Source organism: Elephas maximus, chromosome 3, assembly GCF_024166365.1.
Source record: "Elephas maximus indicus isolate mEleMax1 chromosome 3, mEleMax1 primary haplotype, whole genome shotgun sequence".
Classification (NCBI taxonomy): domain Eukaryota; kingdom Metazoa; phylum Chordata; class Mammalia; order Proboscidea; family Elephantidae; genus Elephas; species Elephas maximus.
The window spans coordinates 173,966,234-173,987,217 of NC_064821.1; the positions used below are offsets into that span (position 1 = coordinate 173,966,234).

The window sequence follows — 20,984 nt, forward strand, 5'->3', positions numbered from 1 at the left end:
GTTATGAGTTAATTCTTAGTCAATTTCTGTTTAAAGTAGAAATTCAGATTTGTGCAGAATCTACAAAACCAGCATCTCAAAAGATTTTCTGAATTTTAGTCTGAAAGATGGTGAGTGGTTATTAAATTAGGCTTGGATGTATTAAAGACAAACTATATGAGAAAATTGGAAAGAACTACCTCATTGACCTGTGAGTGTCAGATGATGAACAGAGTTTTTGGGAAGGCACTAGCACTTCATCATAAATCAGAAATGAGATCAAGTAACATTTGTGGTTTATCAACTTTGGTTTACCTTGGAGAAGTACATTCAGGGTCAAGTTTGTTTTTCTGCCATTTTGAAAGACAACACAGGAAACTAGAAATTGCTATTATTCAGCAAACAGCTGTTCCCTTTGTTAGTGATTACAGAGGCAAGTGTGTCGCAAATAAGAAAAATAATTACTACTTTGAAATTGAGGATTGGTATGGTTTCTTTTAATCTACCACATCTGATTGAAGACGAACAGGATATTCTCTATCCATGCCTAACAATAGGCAGTAACTCACTTTGTAAGTGTACTACATAAAAAGGCCAGTTCTTAGGAAGATGTCATGTATACCCAGACAGCAGGAACAGATTATCATTTACTTACTCTTCTGTATACTTACGGAGAGCTTAGGGTTAAGTGGGTCATTCTTATAGTACATGTAATTGTGTGTCAAGGAGTTTATGTGTTTGAGAGCAAAAGTATCCTTATCAAAAATAATCCTTCATCCTTTTCCCTAAAGGAACTTGTGGAGTACTACAAGCACCATTCTCTTAAAGAAGGGTTCAGAACCTTAGACACGACTCTACAGTTTCCGTACAAAGAACCAGAACATTCCACTGGACAGAGGGGCAGTAGAGCAGGCAGCAACTGTGAGTATCGTCATTTAAAATACAATTTGCTGTCACTTCAGGATTGGAGGCACAATGACATTGAATGTCTTTATTCCAGCTTTTGAAATATAACTAATATGGTGATGTATTTAGCAAGGACTTTTTTTTTCTGGGGCGAAACAGAATCAGATGGACTAACAGGTTTATGAACATATCTAGTTATATTTCTTTGTGCCAATTAAAATCATGTTTGTGCTCATCAATCCATCAGAAATCCGAAGGGTATGTTAATTTGCAAGCTTCGTACTCTTCACTGACTTTGATACCGGCCAAACCCTCTCTAACTTACATATAGTGTTTGTGGTCACAATGCTATTTGAGTAACAGTGTCTAAGCGTGGATGGTGCACAACTCTCCAGTCTAGCCTAGTATCTCAAGTCTGTTTAGGATGCAATTTCAGCGATTACCTCAGGAATTTTGAAATGACTAAAAGCATGTTTTCTCTGATGTCAGTAAGCTATTAGCCAGCCATTTCTAACTTTATACATCAGCCACTTTCCCTCTGAATGAGCACTGTGCCACAACTAATCACAAAAGATTAGCACACAAAATCAGGTTATAATTTGAATGTGAGTTCACATCAAAAACTTTTTCTCTCATCACCATTTAATGTCATGTAATCTTCTTGGAGGTAAATACAGCAGGTGAAGGGAACGTTGTGATGAAAAATGCTGAAGGAAATGTGATTTCGTTCCCTTATTTTGATGTGTTTTTTTATTTGGGGAAAAAAAACTGTTTTGGGGAGAAAATGAAGACAGTTTCATTATTCTTAGAATCTTTAGCTTTTAAACAAAATTAGAATATGTAGAAGTATTTGAAAAAAGTTCGCATCCGTGTAGTATAACTTTAACTTTTTTTCCCCTAAAAGTAGAAACTGAACGGGAAACAGGTAATACTCAAGGATCCAACAACATCAATAAAATTCCACACACTTACAATATAAGTAAATATACAAGTAATTTGTCACATCAGCTGACAGCTTTTTTTTTTTTTTAATTTGAATAACCTAATAGCTGTTCTCCTCACAGGAATCGATGATAAATGCCCAGCCAAAGTAATGAAAGCAGTAAGAACACATGTTATGTGGAAAGTTTAAATTTATATTTCTATTTTTAGCCCCAAATCACCCAATCCTCTAAGATTCTTATACAGGCCATAATTTTTGCTCATTCAAAAATGGAAGTTTTCCCTCAAAAAACATGTTTTCTACAAATTTTGCAAAAGCCTATCAAAGTTTTGACTCTTTATCTTGCCTGAAATGTATAGTTTGCAACTGCCTCCTCTTTGCCTTCTCACCAGCAGGGAATAATAAAACTTGCCAAGGAGGTCAGATATACTAAAAATTCTGTTTGAGCTGTTCACTTAGTTCTAGAAAACCAAGGAAGTGTTTGGGAAGAGGGAGGGATCCACAAGGAAAGCAGGTGTGCTATATTAGGTGAGGATCTCATTAGCCATCACATTACTACGTGGTTTACTCTCAGACACTTTGTCTCAGTGCCTGGCATATGTAGGCGCTCAAAGAACGTTGTCTAGTGATGAATGAAGTGGCCAAATTTCAAATGTTGTCTCTAGTGTTTAATGAAGTATTTAACGCTCGGAGTCATCTGGCCACTAAGAAGGAAATTACAAGACTTTTTTTTTTTTTCTTTTAAGCATAGCCAATAGAATAATTTGGAACATCTGTGCTAGCTGCAGGGAAATTTTTTTAAGATATAATGATCTTACCAGTTCAAACATCCTACCCAATCTTTTTAAGAGACACTGGCAACTTAAGTCATGTCACAAAAGCCCTGTGGTAATTGAGAAGGAAAAGCAAATCATTCATTTAAACTTTAATGTGCATTAGAGTCTAGTTATTTCCATTATTTAAACACTTATTCAACAAAGATATATTAAAGACCCAATGCTAGGCAAGGAAGGCACTGTTCTAGGTACTGGGATACAGCAGTTAAGAAGATCAAGTCTCTGCCATTACGGACCTTGAGTCCCCAGGCAGTGCAAACATTAATGCATTCTGCTGCTAACTGAAAGGCTGGTTGTTCGAGTCCACTCAGAGGTGCTTCAGAAGAAAGGCCTGGGTACCTACTCCCCAAAAATTAGCCATTGAAAACCTTATGGAGCACAGCTCTACTCTGACACACACAGGATTGCCATGAGTCAAATCGACTCCATAGCGACTGGTTGATTTATGGAGCTTACATTTTAATGGGAAGACTCAGGCGAGTCTGGGTTGGGCAAGTTTAATGTCTTTACATTTGTTGGTCAGGGAAGATCTCATTCATCAAGTGACCTGAAGGAAGTGAGTTACAGCAGTCATTGTGCAATGGTTGACGTTCCAAGATGATTCCATGAATACCACACCCCACAAAAAAAAAAAAAAAAAAAAATTTTTTTTTCACCCCACACAGCAGGGTTAAAATCTTAGATCATTTATGGTACTGTCCCAATGTTTCATTTACTTTATGCTGACTTTCTATAAAATGAGAACACTAAGGTAGTTCTGAGAATTAAACAAGAGACTGTATGTCAGGCACTTAGCCCAGTGGCTGTACATGACACCAAAAAACAAACCCATTGCCGTGGAGTTGATCGTGACTCATGAGGCTCTATGTGATAAATAGTCAATAAAAGCCAGCTGCTAGCATTCCTGCTTCTACCACTTCTCCTACTATTACTACTACTGTTAGCTCTTCTGATGCTGCATCTCCCTGTATTTCTAAAAAAAAAAAAATTTTTTTCTAAGACTTGAATAATTTTACTTACTGTAACTTACAGCAGTAGACATCTTTGCTTTTATGACTTTTTAAATAGATCTGTTCTTATTTTATACCAAACCTTGATTAAGGGTTAACCTTAATTAAAACATCACTTCTATTCTTTTGCATGATAAGCTTTTCAAGATCTAGTAAGGAGGGAATACTACATGTCCTGCATACAAAGATTACCCAGAATGTCTTTATACAGGATCATCTTACCCATAGATCAGAGCTGTGGCTATGCTGCTGAATAGCATCTAAAAATAACCTTTACTGGAAAGCATCACCTTGGGCTACTGGATTGAGAGGACAGACATGCCCGTTACCTCTAAGAGGCCTTGGAGGAGCAGGGCAGGCAGGCAGGCTGACGGGCAGGATTATCCTGTGTTCTGGGAAGAGGTTGAGAGTGGAGATCTAACCCCCGAAACCTGCTCTTTGTTATTATTTTTTTCTTCAATAATATCGTCACCTTGGAAAAGAAAGTACCAGGGCATTATAGAGGCTAATCGCCTCTACACTAGCCCAGGTTAGAATGATTTGGGGAAGATTACCAACTATTTTTCAAGTTTGTAAAATACCATGAGATCATGGCAGGACCACCTCAAGCAAATGCAAAATAGCATGCAAACGGATATTGATTAAACTTAAACGGGACCAGACCGTGGGCAAGGCACACAGCATTTCTGGGTTAGGGGGACGTTGTAGGTAAGGCTGTTTTCCAAGGTGATGAGATTTTTATGTCTGCCTTTGGAATGATTAAGAATGTTTCTGTAAGAGACATAAAAGGAATAAAAAAAAAAAAAGAGAGAGAGAAAAGAACAGAGAACTCTGGCATAGCAGTGAGCTGTTGTGCTTCCCCTAAAAATTGTTGTGGTTCTTTAGAAGGTCTGCTGCCCTGTTCTGTGGGTCTGTAAGAATTATTTTCCAAAAATGGTCACAGCAAACCTGACTCAGACTGCTTTAGGTGTACCTTTAGGGCTTGTGTATTTGAAAGGCACAGAATTGACTTTGGCGCTTCTTGCGCTCCAATGAGCACTTAATTTTTTTCAGGTGTGCCTCTGAGTAACTTTCTGACCTTGGGCAAGTCACTTAGCCTGTCCGAGCCTTGGCTTATCTCACCTGATGAGAGGGATGGGATTGATATTTATTCTGTTCTTCGAAAAATAGCATCCTGGCTTTCTCTCTTGGTGTGAATGAGAGAAGGAGGTGAGGTGGAATGTTAATAGATTAGGAAAATAGACACTGGGAAAAGTTACACAGTTAACTATTTTGTGACTCATAAGCAGATGTTATACATTTTCCCAATTTCTTATTTATGGGAGATTAGTTGGGCTACAGAATAGAGTTTTTTGTTTGTTTTGTCTTTAAATGTTGGCTATCATGATGTTTACATAATCTCAATGTATCTTCCAACAAGAATTTATTAGTTTCACAGGGAAAAATAGTAACACCTTAACCAAGTGATTAAAGTTAATATCACCAATAATGGGACAAATCTTCTAATATGATGCCCTGAGATGGACACAGCACTGCCTTGGTGGTGTTCCTGTCACAAAATGAAGAATTTAAATCTAATCACGAGGAAACATCAGCCAAACCCAAATTGAAGGACATTCTAAAAAATAATTGGCCTGTACTTTAGAAAAATATCAAGGTCATAAGAGCAACAGCTTCATATTAAGGGAGACTGAAGACACATGCCAACTAAAGGATCCTGTATTGAATCCTAGACCAGGAAAAAAAAAAATGTATGTATATATATATATATATATATAGCTATAAAGAATTTGGGGGGACAATTAGCAAATTTTGAATAATTTTTTAGGTTAAACAGTAGTACTGTATCAATGCTAATTTTCTGCTTTTGATACTTGATGTGGTTATCTGAGAGAAGAGAAATTCTTTGTCTTTAGGAAACACACTCTGAAGTACTTAAATGTAAAGAGCATTAGGTCTGCAACTTATTCTCAAATGGTTGAGGGCAAAAATATGGATAGATTGGTAAACACTAAAGTGTTGACATTTCGGGAGTGTCTTAGTCATCTGATGCTGCTATAACAGAAATACCACAAATGGATGACTTTAACAAAGAGAAATTTATTTTCTCACAGTCTAGTAGGCTAGAAGTCCAAATTCAGGGCATTAGCTCCAGGAGAAGGCTTTCTTTCTCTGTTGGTTCTGGAGGAAGGTCCTTCTCATCAATATTCCCCTGGACTAGGAGCTTCTCTGCGCAGGAACCCCGGGTATAAAGGACGCACACTGCTCCCAGTGCTTCCTTCTTGGTGGTATGAGGTCCCCTCTTTCTGCTTGCTTCCGTTTCCTCTTATCTCTTTTAAGATAAAAGGTGGTACAGGCCACACTCCAGGGAAACTCCGTGTATGTTGGATCAAGGATGTGACCTGGACAAGGATGTTATATCCCACCCTAATCCTCTTTAACCACAGGCAAAGATTATAACACCTAGGAAAATGACAAAATGGAGAGCAGCCACACAATACTGAGAATCTGGCCTAACCAAGTTGACACATATTTTGGGGGGACACAATACAATCCATGACAGGGAGTCTGAATGAAAAGTATGTGGGGATTCTTTGCACTCTTCTTGTTACTTAAGTCTGAATTATTTCACAAGGAAAAGTTTTTAAAATGTGGAGACGACCCCATTAGCTGGATACATCCAACAGAATTGGGAGAAAGTGACAGAGTCCTCCTTTTTTACCTGCTCCAGCAGTAGAAGGAGCTTGGCACACTAATTTCAGGGCAACTTATGGTGCAGTGATTAAGAGCTTGGCTGCTAACCAAAAGGTTGGCAGTTTAAATCCACCAGCAGCTCCTTGGAAACGCTGTGGGGCAGTTCTGTTCTCTCCTATAGGGTTGCTATGAGTTGGAATCAACTCGATGGCAACAGGTTTAGTTTGGGTTTAGTTTAGAGCCCTAAAAAGGATCACTGGTGGTGCAGTGGTTAAGCACTCAGCTGCTAACTGAAAGGTCAGCAGTTTGAACCCACTTTCTGTGGGGGAAAGAGGTAGCAGTCTGCTTCCATAAAGATTACAGCCTTGGAAACTCTATGGGGCTGTTCTACTCTATCCTATAGGGTGATGATGAGTCAGAATCAACTGGATGGCAGCAGGTTTGGTTTTTTGGTTTAGAGTCATAATGTGTGCTTAGCAGGTCATATTTGAAACCACCCGTTTCTTCTGTGACCTCATTGTATTTATTTATTACTCATTCTTTCACTCAACAAATACTTGTTCATTGCATACCATGTGCCAGCCCTTGTTCTAGATGTTGGAGTTACAGTACTGAATAAGATAGACAGTCTAGTAGATGGGAATAGACGTAAAGTGAATAACTATGTAAATGATCCCAGATCATGATAAGTGGAAGGGTATGACAGGCAGGCCCATTCAATCTGTAGGGTCAAGGACAGATTTTTTAAAGTGACATTTAAACTAAACTTAAAGGGCTGTGAGGGCTGGCAGAGGGTGGGATGGTGGCGAGTTGGGAAGTACCACATTGAAGAAATAGCTTTTGTGCAAGCCCTTAACCCTTTCAAGACCCTATTATTTTCTGCTTTGAATTTTTTGTTGATACCATGTGTTTCCACTAATGTAAGCATGTTGAATCATTGAGTGCATCTGAACTTTTGGTAGGCAGTATGGATTTTTTTCCCTTGCCCCTACCCACAAGCCTGCACTCAGAGTCTCCAGTGGGACAATCCATTGTCCCACTAATTCAAATGCCCAAAATCACGTAGTACCACTGGAGTCCACTGGGACATAAATTCCCATGTAAAAATTTTTTATTTTTCCTGCCAAAAATGTACACACCTCAGATAATACCCTGTAGAAACAGTAATTTGTGACACATGCCCATTTTTTTTTTTTCCAGTTTCCAACAGTCATAAAGGTTCCTACCTTGTGGCAGCATGCACTGTCAATGGGAAAGCAGCTTCCCAAAAAACCTGAGAGTTGGAAAAAGTGGGTGGTCAACCATGTATTCCACGGATCCTGAAACAGTTTTAAGCAGGAAAGAACTTTATATGTATAAGGAATTGAAAGGAGGCCAATGTGTTTGTAGCCTAGTGAATGGATTCTAATATATATAGTGGAAATGTATTGAAGCTTTATGAGCAGAAAATGACATGAGCTGCTTTACATTGCTTTAAAACATCTCTGGCTACTGTGTGAGGAGTGACTTGGAGGGAGAGAGGACAGAAAAGAGGAGATAAGTTAGGAGGCTATTGCAGATGTCCATGAGAAAGATGGTGGTGGTTTGGACAAGAGCTGAGTGGAGAGAGTAGGCACATTTGAAATATATTCTAGAAGTCAAAATGATTGGATATAGGAGTTGAGATAGACATAGTACAAGTATGTTACACAAGGATTTGCCTTGGACAACTGGTGAATGATAAAAACATTGACTGACCAAGAAACAGAAGAAATAGGACAGGTTTAGGGGAGAAGGTAATACATTCAGCTTTGTACATGTTTTTAGGTAACTGTGGATAATCAAAGGTCTGGGAGTCAGCTGGCACCAAGGAGAGTGGTCTGGGTTGAAGATAGAGTTTTACAAATCATTAACACTTCCATTTTGTAGTTTTTAGTTGTTTCAGAATTATAGTTATTTATATACAAATTTAATTATTTCTTCTGGCTTATTGTTTCATGAAGTCTTACGAACAATGTCCCTTGCTTCTTGTTCTCAAATTGCATTTTGCACAGTGCCTTGCATGTAACAGGTGCTCAAAAGGACTAAACAAGTGAAATCAGGACCTGATGTCTGTAGGAGATATAGCATGTCTTCAGGGTGCTAAGTGTAGTTGATACCGGAAAAAGCAGAGAAAGATGAGTGAGTTTTTAAACACAACACAGGTCAGCGTGCTCCTTTTGGTGTGGTGACAAATATCACAGCAGTTCTTCACAAATGGACGAAAGACTTGCTGGGTCATTGGGATTGTACAGATGAGCTGGGAGGAAGAAAGAGAAGCCAGAGTCAGAGCCTGGACAGCTTCTCCCTGGGTGTGGTCTCTTTCTTTTTAGTCTTATATTCCCCTTATTCTGTTAGCCATCCTTCAAGGGACTTAAACTTCATTTTTAGGCAGAAATTTGGACTTGGGAAGGTTGTATCATTCATATTTATTTAATTATTTGTAACAATATAGCTTTGTGAGACTTCCTGATAATTTCTTAACCACAAGTTCTTAGTTATAATACAGTGTAATTAAAAAAAAAAAAAAAACCGGTTGTCATCCAGCCAATTCTGACTCATAGTGACCCTATAGGACAGGGAAGAACTGTCCCATAGGGTTTCCAAGGAGCAGCTCGTGGATTTGAACTGCCAACCTTTCAGTTAGCAGGCTGAGCTCTTAACCACTGCACCACCAGGGCCCCACAGTGTGGTAGGGGATGATATTTATTACCTCTTGCTTACAGACTCTTCAAATGTCCATTTAATTTAGTCTTAACCTTCTTGCCTTTCTAATTCAACACGAATATGAATGTTCAACCCATATTCATCTACCCTGATTTTCTGATCTGCTTATCTGATCCTCAGCCTTCTGTCATCCTTTTCTTGGTCATTTGAGTTTGATATGATGTAATTTTTTTTCTGGTAATATTTAATATTTGTTTTAATCTAATAACTATTAAAATATTTTCTCTTTTTTATCCTGATACTAATTTTCTTTCTTTCACTGTTTATAACTTGTAGTTATAGAAGGACTTTTCATTATTAGGGTGGAAAGACAGTCAGTGGATAGGAGTGTCAAAGGAAACATCACCTTAATACAACGAAGCATTTTCGATGATTGTCGCTTTCCTGCAGTACAATGCTGGCTTCCCGAGAGAAAGCACTTCTAACCAGTGCAGGTTTCCAAGCAATGCCTGGATGACTATTTGTCTGAAACACTGTTTAAAACATTTGGTATAGAATAAGAGAACCTGCGAATCCTGCCTGCTATCCAGTAATTTGATGATTTACAGGGAGAAACGCCATGAAAAAAGTTTCATTTTTCAAACAGATATATAAAAAAGCTGCTTAAAGAAGTTTGCTGAACACAGCCAAACTCTTTGAAGGCCAGAGTACCGGGGACGGGGGCCTGGGCACCGTGATTTCAGGGGACATCTAGGTCAATTGGTATAACAAAATTTATTAAGAAAACGTTCTGCATCCCACTTTGGAGAGTGGCATCTGGGGTCTTAAATGCTAGCAAGCAGCCATCTAAGATGCATCAATTGGTCTCAACCCACCTGGAGCAAAGGAGAATGAAGAACACCAAAGACACAAGGTAAATATGAGCCCAAGAGACAGAAAGGGCCACATAAACCAGAGACTTCATCAGCCTGAGACCGTAAGAACTAGATGGTGCCTGGCTACCACCAATGACTGCCCTGACAGGGAACACAATGGAGAATTCCTGATGGAGCAGAACAGTGGGATACAGACCTCAAATCTCATAAAAATACCAGATTTAATGGTCTGACAGAGCCTAGAAGGACTCTGGAGGTCATGGTCTCCAGACCCTCTGTTAGCCCAAGACTGGAACCATTCCCGAAGCCAACTCTTCAGACAGGGATTGGACTGGACTGTAAGACAGAAAATGATACTGATGAGGAGTGAGCTCCTTGGCTCAGTTAGACACATGAGACTATGTGGGCGGCTCCTGTCTGGAGGCAAGATGAGAGGGCAGAAGGGGACAGGAGCTGGTTGAATGGACACGGGGAATACAGGGTGGAGAGGAGGAGTGTGCTGTCTCATTAGGGGGAGAGCGGCTAGGAATATATAGCAAGGTGTGTATGAAAGATTTTGTATGAGAGTCTGACTTGATTTGTAAACTTTTACTTAAGGCACAATTAAAAAAAAAAAGAAATGCTGCTTATATGATATATGCCTCTCTAAGAAAGTCACAATTTATGTCAGTGTTTTAAAGGCTTTGAGAAATCTGCACAAAGTAAATTTGATTAGGTTTATTTTAACCAGAGTTCTTCTAACTTATTTCACAATGGGACATTATCTTATAGTGTTTAATGCTCATATTATGAGCATTAAAATTATTAGTATGTGTGAAGTACTTAGAACCATGTCTGGCACGTAAAAAGTGCTATATGTTTTAGCTCTGGCTGCACTTCCAATACCATTAACGAAAACGAACCCAAACCCACTGCTGTCGAGTCGATTTTCACTCACAGAGAGCCTGTAGGACAGAGCAGAACGGCCCCATACAGTTTCCAAGGAGCGCCTGGCAGATTTGAACTGCCGACCCTTTGGTTAGCAGCCGTAGCACTTAACCACTACGCCACCAGGGTTTCCTCCAATACCATTAGCCAGTGTGAAATGTTGCATGAGCCTCATTTGACAATTTATAATGTGTGTATAAAGTTTTTTTTTTCCCCTTTCATTGGGACTTTGATGTCCCACTTGTATTTCCTGGGCTGTTTCTCTGTTCTCCCAGTACACACCCTATTCCATGGGCTAAGTTAAAACGTATTGCTGACATTTTTATATCCTTTTCCCTCAGCATGTCTATTACACCCACAGAATGTATTCTTCTTGCGCAACTGATCAAGTATAATTGCACAGCTTCATCATTAGGTCATGCTGGGCTTCCCTTTTTTTATTTACTTACTTCAAGAGCTTTACTGGCTACTATAAGGTATTTTTATCCTGAACAGGATGGCTTTAAAAATTGTTAGTCAGCCCCAGGGTCCCTTCAGAATGTGGCTTACAGATAATGAATTTTAAAGATTAGATAACCTCATTCAAAGCCATTAAAAAAAAAAAAGTTTCAAATGTTTCAAAGCTAAAAAGACAGTCCTTAAATTATCATCTTTTAATGCTTCCTTTCTCATATAACCTTATATTCTAAATTCAACTCAATACGTGTAAGACCGGACGATCTGCTGCCGTACAGTCACAGCCTTTAAAACTTTCTGGAGAGTTCTACTCTGCATATTTGGGGTCACCATGAGTCAGAATTGACTCAACAACAACTAACAATAATGACCAAACCAAACCTCATGTCATCAAATTGGTTCCAACTCATAGAAACCCTATAGGACACAGTAGAACCACCCCATAGGGTTTCCAAGGCTGTAAATCTTTATGGAAGCAGACTGCCACATCTTTCTCCACATAACAGCTGGTGGGTTTGAACCACCAACCTTTGGGTTAGTAGCCAAGTGCTTAACCACTGCTCCAGGTGGGGCTTACCCACAATAACAAATTATGCAATGTTCCCTAATAGATGATACGGCCGTTATGCAGCAACCTCCATTCAAAGATTTGGTTTCTCTAGTCCCTCTTAGGAGTATCTACGTGATGCAAACTGTTAATGTGCTCAGGTACTAATCAAAAGGTTGGAGGTTTGAGTGTACCGAGGCCTGGCAATCTACTTTTGAAAAATCAGCCATTGAAAACCCTGTGGAGCACTGTTCTACTCTGACACACATGGAGTCACCATGAATCAGAATCAACACCATGGCAACTTGTTTTTTTTTTGTTGTTGTTGTTAATCCTCTTCCCAATTTAAACAGAGTGTATCTAAATTGGGAGGAATTAGCCTCCTCCTCTTTTGTTTAAAGATTGGATCAGGCTCTTAGCTGTGAGAATTCATTCCAAGAGTCTTTTCCTGGTCTCCGCCACTGATATGCAACTTCCGCATACTGAATTCCAGATGTGCAGAAGGTAGTAGGTCTTAACTCTGTGACTGTCTTCTCTCCTAGTAGTGTGAGAAGTGGAGTACACACTCAGCTAGGGTTTTCTTTGATTCATTCATGCTTGCATGCATGCATTTATACTTTCATTCATTGTGTTATGCATTTCACGTTTATTGAGCATCTACTTACACCAAGCACTATATCACACACTCCTCTAAAGCATTACATACAGGGTAACTTAGCGTCTGAACAATTGACAGGAATTCAGAGGTAATAGTTCTTATTTCTAGGGACTTCAAACTTATAATCCACATTAGTCCTGGTAGAGGCTTTTCAACCTAGTAGCTTCTACATTCTTGAGAGGTCATCCTGAGGCTTTGTTTAAACACTCAAGTGACTTTATGTTCACTACTACACGAAGCACCCAATTTGTCTTTTGAACAGGTTCAAATGTTTTTTTTTTTTTCCTATTTATATTGATCCACATCCTACTTATATTGATCTGACTTGCTATAGCTATATACCGTAATTAGTTTATCTCTCTAGAGCTCAAAATAAATGTGCTCTATACTCTCTCCAGGAATCCTTGGGTGGTGCACACGGTCAACATGCTCGGCTGCTATCTGAAAGGTTCTAGTTTCAAGTCCCCTCAGAGGCATCTTAGAAGAAAGGCCTGGAGATCTACTTTAAAATAAAAACATAACGGGCATTGAAAACCCTGTGGAGCACAGTTCTACTCTGACACACATGGGTTCACCCGGAGTCAGAATCCACTCAGTGGAACTGATAACTGGATTGCCTCTCTAGCATGGTAGCCTTTCATCTGTGTGTTAGTCATCTAGCGCAGCTGTAACAGAAATACCACAAGTGGATGGCTTCAACAAACAAATTTATTCTCTCACAGTCTAGTAGGCTCGAAGTCCAAATTCAGGGTGTCAGTTCTAGGGGAAGGCTTTCTCTTTCTGTCGGCTCTGGAGGAAGGTCCTTGTCATCAATCTTCCTTGTAGATTGTAGATTGAGTCCTTACTCTTTAACGTAACTCCACTAATCCCATCTCATTAACATCATAGAGATAGGAAAATCACATCAGTTGACAAAAATGGTGGACAGTTGCACAATACTGGGAATCATGGCCTAGCCAAATTGATACACATATTTTTGGGGGACACGGTTCAGTCTATGACAATCTGGTATGTTCTTTTCCATCATCACTCTGTTTTTCCTTTTCTTTTTTCCTTCCTCCCTCCCTCTCTTCCTCGATCCCTTGCTCCCTCACTCTTTTCCTTCCTTCATTTTTTAATGAACTATCTCAGATTCTGCAACTCCTTCTTTTTTTGAATAAACCGTCTCAGATTCTGCAACTCCTCCTGGTATAAACGGCTGCTGAATCTCTCACTATCCTAGTCATTCTCCTGTGAATGCTCTCCACTTTGTCAGAACTAAGTACAGTAAGTTCAGTGTTGCCTGGTTTGTTGTCTCAGACTTTTCCCTTTTCAAAGCTCATTCTTCCCCAGTTAAGTTGTCTCCTTTCTTTTATCCTTCCTCCTCAGGGGGCACAGTTCTCCATAGCTGAATGAATCCAAGACCATCTTTCTCCATCTCTTTGTTATTACATTCTAAGCAATAACCACCTCCATAGATCACCACATTCATTCATTTATCAGATCTTTACTGAGAGCCTACTTCAAGGCAGGCACTGTTCAAATTGCTGCGGAGATAGAGCAAAGGACAAAAATACCTGCCCCTGTGGAGCTTACATGCTAGTGAGGAAGGAAGACAATAAGTTACATAATATGTGAGAAGTTGATGAATGCAAGGGAAAAATAACATAACAAGCTGATGGTACTCAAGAGTGTTGGGGAATGACTTACGATTTTAAGTGGGTTCGTCAGGTGATAAGAAACAAAAACCTTTGGAGACTCATTTTTCTCCTTTTGGTAGTTTAGCAGAAAGCTCGTTCAGCAGTTAGCTCAACAGTAGAACAGGGTGACACCGCCACTCTCTGTAGAGGCTCCTCTTTCTAACAAAGGCACTTGTACCAGCAGACAGCTTCTGTTATTATAAACTCACATAAACCTATTGCTATTGAGTTGATTCCAACTCATAGGACAGAACTTCCCCATAGGGTTTCCAAGGAGTGGATGATGGATTCAAACTGCCAGCCTTTTGATTAGCAGCCTGAACTCTTAACCGCTGCACCACCAGAGCTCCAAAAGTCACATAAATACCCTGTAAGTAGATAGAGTTCTCTGCTGGAACTTTTGACCATGGTGCTTTCAGGCCGTTTGTGTTCAACCTAAGCTTGGCAGTGGAACCTTGGGGAATTGCGTGCACCTCGCTCCTTCTCTGCTTGTATGGCTTAGCCCCATAAGCTCTGTTTTCTGGCTGCACCATATGGCACTAGTTTATAGGGCATCAGAATAGACCTCCTTGTGAAGATTACATTCGAGCAAAGACTTGAAGGAGGTGAGGAAGGAAACAGCCAATGCAAAGGAAGGAGTATGTGCAGTATTGCCGGAACAGATGGAGCACGAGGGAGAGTACCAGAACATAAGGTCAGAGAGGCAAGGGAAGCTAAATCATTTAACGCTTTATAGGACTTTAGTTTTTACTCCAGAAGAAATGATGGGCAGGGCAGGGAGCCACTGGAGGGTTTTAAACAAAGGACAAGACACGGGCTGACCCAATTTATTTTTTGAAAAAAAATCACTACTCAAAGTTTTAACAGAATTATTCTGCCTTTTCTCCTGAAAAAAAGACCACAGGGAGAACAATTAGGAGTATTTTGAAAGTGATCCAACAGGGTTTTCTGATACATCAAATGAGAAGTATAATAGCAAGAGAGGATTCAAAGGTTTTGGTCTGAGCAACTGGAAGATTCAAGTTTGTTTTTTTGTTCTGTTTTGTTTTGTTTTAATGAAGACTAAAAGGAGCCCTGGTGGCTCAGTGGTGAAAGTGCTGGGCTGCTAACCGAAAGGTCAGTGGTTTGAACCTACTGGCTACTCTGTGGGAGAAAGATATGGCAATCTGCTTCTATAAAGATTAAAAAAAAAAAAATTAAACTTGTTGCTATTGAGTCAATCCCAACTTATAGCGACCCTATAGGACAGACTATAACTATCCCCATAAGGTTTCCAGGGAGCGGCTGGTAGGTTCGAGCTGCTGACCTTTCAGTTACCAGCCAAGATCTTAACCACCTTGAAAACCCTATGAGAGAGTACTACACTGTCCTATAGGGTTGTTATGAGTTGGAATCAGCTTGATGGCAACGGGTTTGATTTGGTTTTTAATGGAAACTAAGAAACCCTGGTGGCACAGTCATTAGGCACTTGTCTGCTAACCGAAAGGTCAGCAGTTCAAACCCACCAGCTTCTCTGTGGGAGAAAAGACCTGGCGATCTACTGCCATAAAGATTACAGCCTAGAAAACCCTATGGGGCAGTTATACTCATTCACATAGCATTGCTATGAGTCAGAATCAACTTGGCGTCACACAACAATGGAAACTTAAAGTCTAGCTTTCTCAAACCAAAGTGAATTATTTCCATTATCTCTATATCATGCATGTGCCTGTCTCTCTTCACTAATTTGTATATTCTTTGGAAATAAGGATTTTTGTCTTATTTGTTAGATCTCCTATAACAGCCAGCACAGTAGTTGGCACGTTAGTGGTTGCTTAATAAATATCTGCCAGTAATTTTTAAAAGAATACAGATTTAGAATCAGGTTCCCGCCTTAATAAACTAGATGCCTGTAAGTAATCTAAAATCCCTAGGCAATGTTAAACGATCTAATTTTCTATAACAATAGGGAAAGGCCTTATACTCATTTTGTTTTCTTGTTAATGCCTTTATATGTTTGTACCTTGCAACATGGAATACGAAGTAGCTGTTTTGTTGCTTTTTTCCCCAATCATTTTAGACAGAAATTTCCTTGTTATATCTTGAATTTCAGGTTAAAGGTGATTTGTTTACTTAACCAGATGCCAACATTCAATTAAGTAAAACCAATCTGAACTATTGCCAGTTTTTCCAGTGACAATATATAACATATATAATATGTAATCAACAAGGAGTTTTTAGTTTGTTTTATTTGGAGGAGGGGTAGGGCAGCAGATAGGTCTGAATGTTGCTGGGATTCTGAAAAGATATACCTGGGCTCTAAAATATAATCAGGTTAAGGATCAAAATTTTAAATTAAACTTCGTTAAATTCTTGGCATGTTCTCTGCTGTTAGGCCGTCTGTAGACAATCTTGGTAAAAAGAACCTCTTGGATCCTTCATCAAAGAGCCCCATAGCTCTTTGTGAAGACCTTCGCTGCAATTACTGCATTAAGAGTACCACTGGTCCAATTGCTTGGTATTTTACAAACTACTTTTTGTTACATACACGAGTATAAATATCTGTGCTTGTTACAACTGAAAGCAGTGTTAGCTAATGTCTGTCCCAGACAAGAATAATGAGCAAACGCTTAGGGTAATGTTCACTTATACACAAAATGATTAAGTGTTAGTTCAAAACTACTTTATAGTTTGATAACTAATACTCCTAAGGAAGAGTATTGATGTAGCTTTTGTCCCTACTGTATACAAACTTTAAGTGTTACTGAAAATTGTATAGTTTTTCATTTGCTCATGAATGTTAATGGCCTGATCAAGGCAGAACTTACTGTGTAATGCAGTGGTAGGCATCAGATATCAATTCGTTAGCACTTTTTTATTCTAGTGTACAGATTGTGTTCTTTTTTTTTTCTTTTTTCCTTTTGAATTGACATCTGTGTTCTATGGTTTTGTCTTATCAGCCGAGTCTCAGAACTGAAGAATATCCACTAATGATTTGCCAATCCATTGATTATAGCTAGGCTGGTAACTTCTATTCCCAACTTATTTGCTTAACAGATAGCCTCTGTTTCAATGAGAGAGTGTTAGTGCATCAGGTTTTGTTTGTTTAACTTGGGATAGTTGATAAACAATTTTTGTCTTTTAATAGTTCCTAATGAGAAACCTAAAGTCACTAAATTATGTTCCACTCATTTGCTGATGTTTCATAAACGTTAGCCCAGTTGAATGCTAAGTGTCATTTGTGTGAAGGGTAACGAGAGAGACCTGCCTGAGCAAGGTTCCCTCTTGGCTATGCTAGTATGGAGTTGAAAGTGTTTGAATAAGGTGGCAAGTTAGGCCCTTACTTATAGCATGCAGTTTGCAAATGATTGCTTCTGTGAAAAAGTTTCAACATGGACTTAGTGTTGTCTGAGTGGAAAAAAACATGAACAAACGAGTTGTTTCTCTCAAAAAGCTTCCAAAATAATGTCATAAACTAGCAGGCAGATTATGTATAAGGTGAGACTGAGGTAGTGAAGGGGCAAGAAGATAATAATCTTAACAGTCCCATTTCAATGTCACATTGCTGGGCTGTTTCTAATTCTTGCTAGATACATGCTTACCAATAATTCTTACGTTAGGCATGTGTTGGTATGATAGGAGGAGTTTGATGAGGAAACCATCTCTCTGTAGATGCTTGTAGGAGTAGATGAATATATTCTCAGTGTGGATGTAAATATATTTAATGGTTAAACCATTCTGTAATTTTTTTTTATTAACTTTTATTAAGCTTCAAGTGAATGTTTACAAATCCAATCAGTCTGTCACATATAAGTTTACATACATCTTACTCCGTACTCCCACCTGCTCTTCCCCTATTGAGTCAGCCCTTTCAGTCTCTCCTTTCATGACGATTTTGCCAGCTTCCTTCTCTCTCTATCCTCCCATCCCCGCTCCAGACAAGAGCTGCCAACACACTCTCAAGTGTCCACCTGATAAAATTAGCTCACTCTTCATCAGCATCTCTCTCCCACTTGCTGACCAGTCCGTTTCATGTCTGATGAGTTGTCTTCGGGGATGGTTCCTGTCCTGGGCCAACAGAAGGTCTGGGGAGCATGGCCGCCGGGATTCCTCTAGTCTCAGTCAGACCATTAAGTATGGTCTTTTTATGAGAATTTGGGGTCTGCATCCCACTGATCTCCTGTTCCCTCAGGAGTTCTCTGTTGTGCTCCCTGTCAGGGCAGTCATCGATTGTGGCCGGGCACCAACTAGTTCTTCTGGTCTCAGGATGATGTAGGTCTCTGGTTCATGTGGCCCTTTCTGTCTCTTGGGCTCCTAGTTGTCGTGTGACCTTGGTGTTCTTCATTTTCCTTTGCTCCAGGTGGGTTGAGACCAATTGATGCATCTTAGATGGCCGCTTGATAGCATTTAAGACCCCAGACGCCACATTTCAAAGTGGGATGCAGAATGTTTTCATAATAGAATTATTTTGCCAATTGACTTAGAAGTCCCCTCAAACCATATTCCCTAGACCCCTGCCCCTGCTCCGCTGACCTTTGAAGCATTCATTTTATCCAGGAAACTTCTTTGCTTTTGGTCCAGTCCAGTTGAGCTGACCTTCCATGTATTGAGTGCTGTCTTTCCGTTCACCCAAAGCAGTTCTTATCTACTGATTAATCAATAAAAAACCCTCTCCCTCCCTCCCTCCCTCCCCCCTTCGTAACCACAAAAGTATGTGTTCTTCTCAGTTTTTACTATTTCTCAAGATCTTATAATAGTGGTCTTATACAATATTTGTCCTTTTGCCTCTGACTAATTTCGCTCAGCATAATGCCTTCCAGGTTCCTCCATGTTATGAAATGTTTCACAGATTCGTCACTGTTCTTTATCGATGCGTAGTATTCCATTGTGTGAATATACCACAATTTATTTACCCATTCATCCGTTGATGGACACCTTGGTTGCTTCCAGCTTTTTGCTATTGTAAACAGAGCTGCAATAAACATGGGTGTGCATGTATCTGTTTGTGTGAAGGCTCTTGCATCTCTAGGGTATATTCCGAGGAGTGGGATTTCTGGGTTGTATGGTAGTTCTATTTCTAACTGTTTAAGATAACGCCAGATGGATTTCCAAAGTGGCTGTACCATTTTACATTCCCACCAGCAGTGTATAAGAGTTCCAATCTCTCCGCAGCCTCTCCAACATTTATTATTTTGTGTTTTTTGGATTAATGCCAGCCTTGTTGGTGTGAGATGGAATCTCATCGTAGTTTTAATTTGCATTTCTCTAATGGCTAATGATCGAGAGCATTTTCTCATGTATCTGTTGGCTGCCTGAATATCTTCTTTAGTGAAATGTGTGTTCATATCCTTTGCCCACTTCTTGATTGGGTTGTTTGTCTTTTTGTGGTTGAGTTTTGACAGAATCATGTAGATTTTAGAGATCAGGTGCTGGTCTGAGATGTTATAGCTGAAAATTCTTTCCCAGTCTGTAGGTGGTCTTTTTACTCTTTTGGTGAAGTCTTTAGATGAGCATAGATGTTTGATTTTTAGGAGCTCCCAGTTATCGGGTTTCTCTTCATCATTTTTGGTAATGTTTTGTATTCTGTTTATGCCTTGTATTAGGGCTCCTAGGGTTGTCCCTATTTTTTCTTCCATGATCTTTATCGTTTTAGCCTTCATGTTTAGGTGTAATTTTTTTTTAATCAAATAATCTAATATTACTTACATCTATATTTAAGTCCATACTTTCCTAGGGAAACATTTTATCTTATATTCTTGTCTCTATAGTTGCCAAGTATTCAAATGCTATTTTGCTAGCTCAAGAAAATTAAGTACCTGAAGGCAGTAAAAATTGACGTATAGGAAGAAGGGTAACAGTAAGTCATGCTACAATATGTAGAAAGGTAGAAAGCATCCCTAGCAATCCTAAAATGGTTGCCTGAGAGCTATCCACTGGGCAGCATGGGAAACTGATTGACCTTTTTCTCCTAAGAAGATTCCTTAGGGATACAGCATGGTTAATGCCATAAGACATACAGTATTTAACAGCAGTTCAGCATCTCAGAAACAATTAGTTATTGTAGAAATTTTACTGATAGACTATGGCTTTCAAGAAGCCTTGGAAATAAAACCAGAAATATATTTCACATTCTTTGTGTTGATCCAGCCTTTGTTGGAAGTCTTATTGAGCAGTTAAGTGAGCAAAAGATGAGCTAAATAAACAGAAGGAAGAGACATAGCAGCTTGCAAAATTAAATACCCTGCTGAGATACTTGTCTATTCAGCAACTGCCATTGCTTAGCACTGGGCCTGATCCTGTGTGAGAGGCAGAAGCAGTATAAGAGCTGCCCCTTGCCCTCCAACATCCAATCAACATGGGAACAGAAGCAATAATTAAACAGCAGAGCCAGGATGTACCATGATGTAAGTGCCCAACTGAAGGCTATGAAAAGATGGAGGAGGAGACAAGTGTTGCCTGGACTGGTCAGGGAAGGCTCATGAAAGGGCCTTGAGCTGGACCTTCAATACAGGGAGGCTGCAGTTAGCAGAGACAAGGTGAAAGAGCAACATTACAGAATGAGGGGACGTTTTGAGTTGGAAATGTAGCTGAAGGCCTCAGGGGGTAGGAGGAAGCTGGTCTGGATAAAGATAATTTATGGGGGAAAATTTGGTTAGAAAGGTTTGATGGGACCAGATTATGAAATGGCCTGGAATTCAAGTAAAGAGAATGGATCTCATAATTGTAGGGTGATTAACCGGGAGGCAGTATTTAGAATGGAATGGAAAGGGAGAGAGATGAAAGCAAGAAGGCAAGTTAAAAGGCAGTTGT

The 20,984-nt window shown here is 39.5% G+C and overlaps 1 protein-coding gene across 3 annotated transcripts in view; it reads left to right on the top strand.

Annotated features, from left to right (window-relative positions):
- Positions 1-20,984, top strand: part of VAV3 (vav guanine nucleotide exchange factor 3) — a 419,739-nt gene that overhangs the window by 386,491 nt on the left and 12,264 nt on the right. For all 3 annotated transcript variants that reach the window (XM_049880207.1, XM_049880206.1, XM_049880209.1), the window contains one exon: positions 771-900. In XM_049880207.1, the coding sequence (XP_049736164.1) occupies positions 771-900 (130 nt within the window). The remainder of the gene's footprint in view (positions 1-770; positions 901-20,984) is intronic.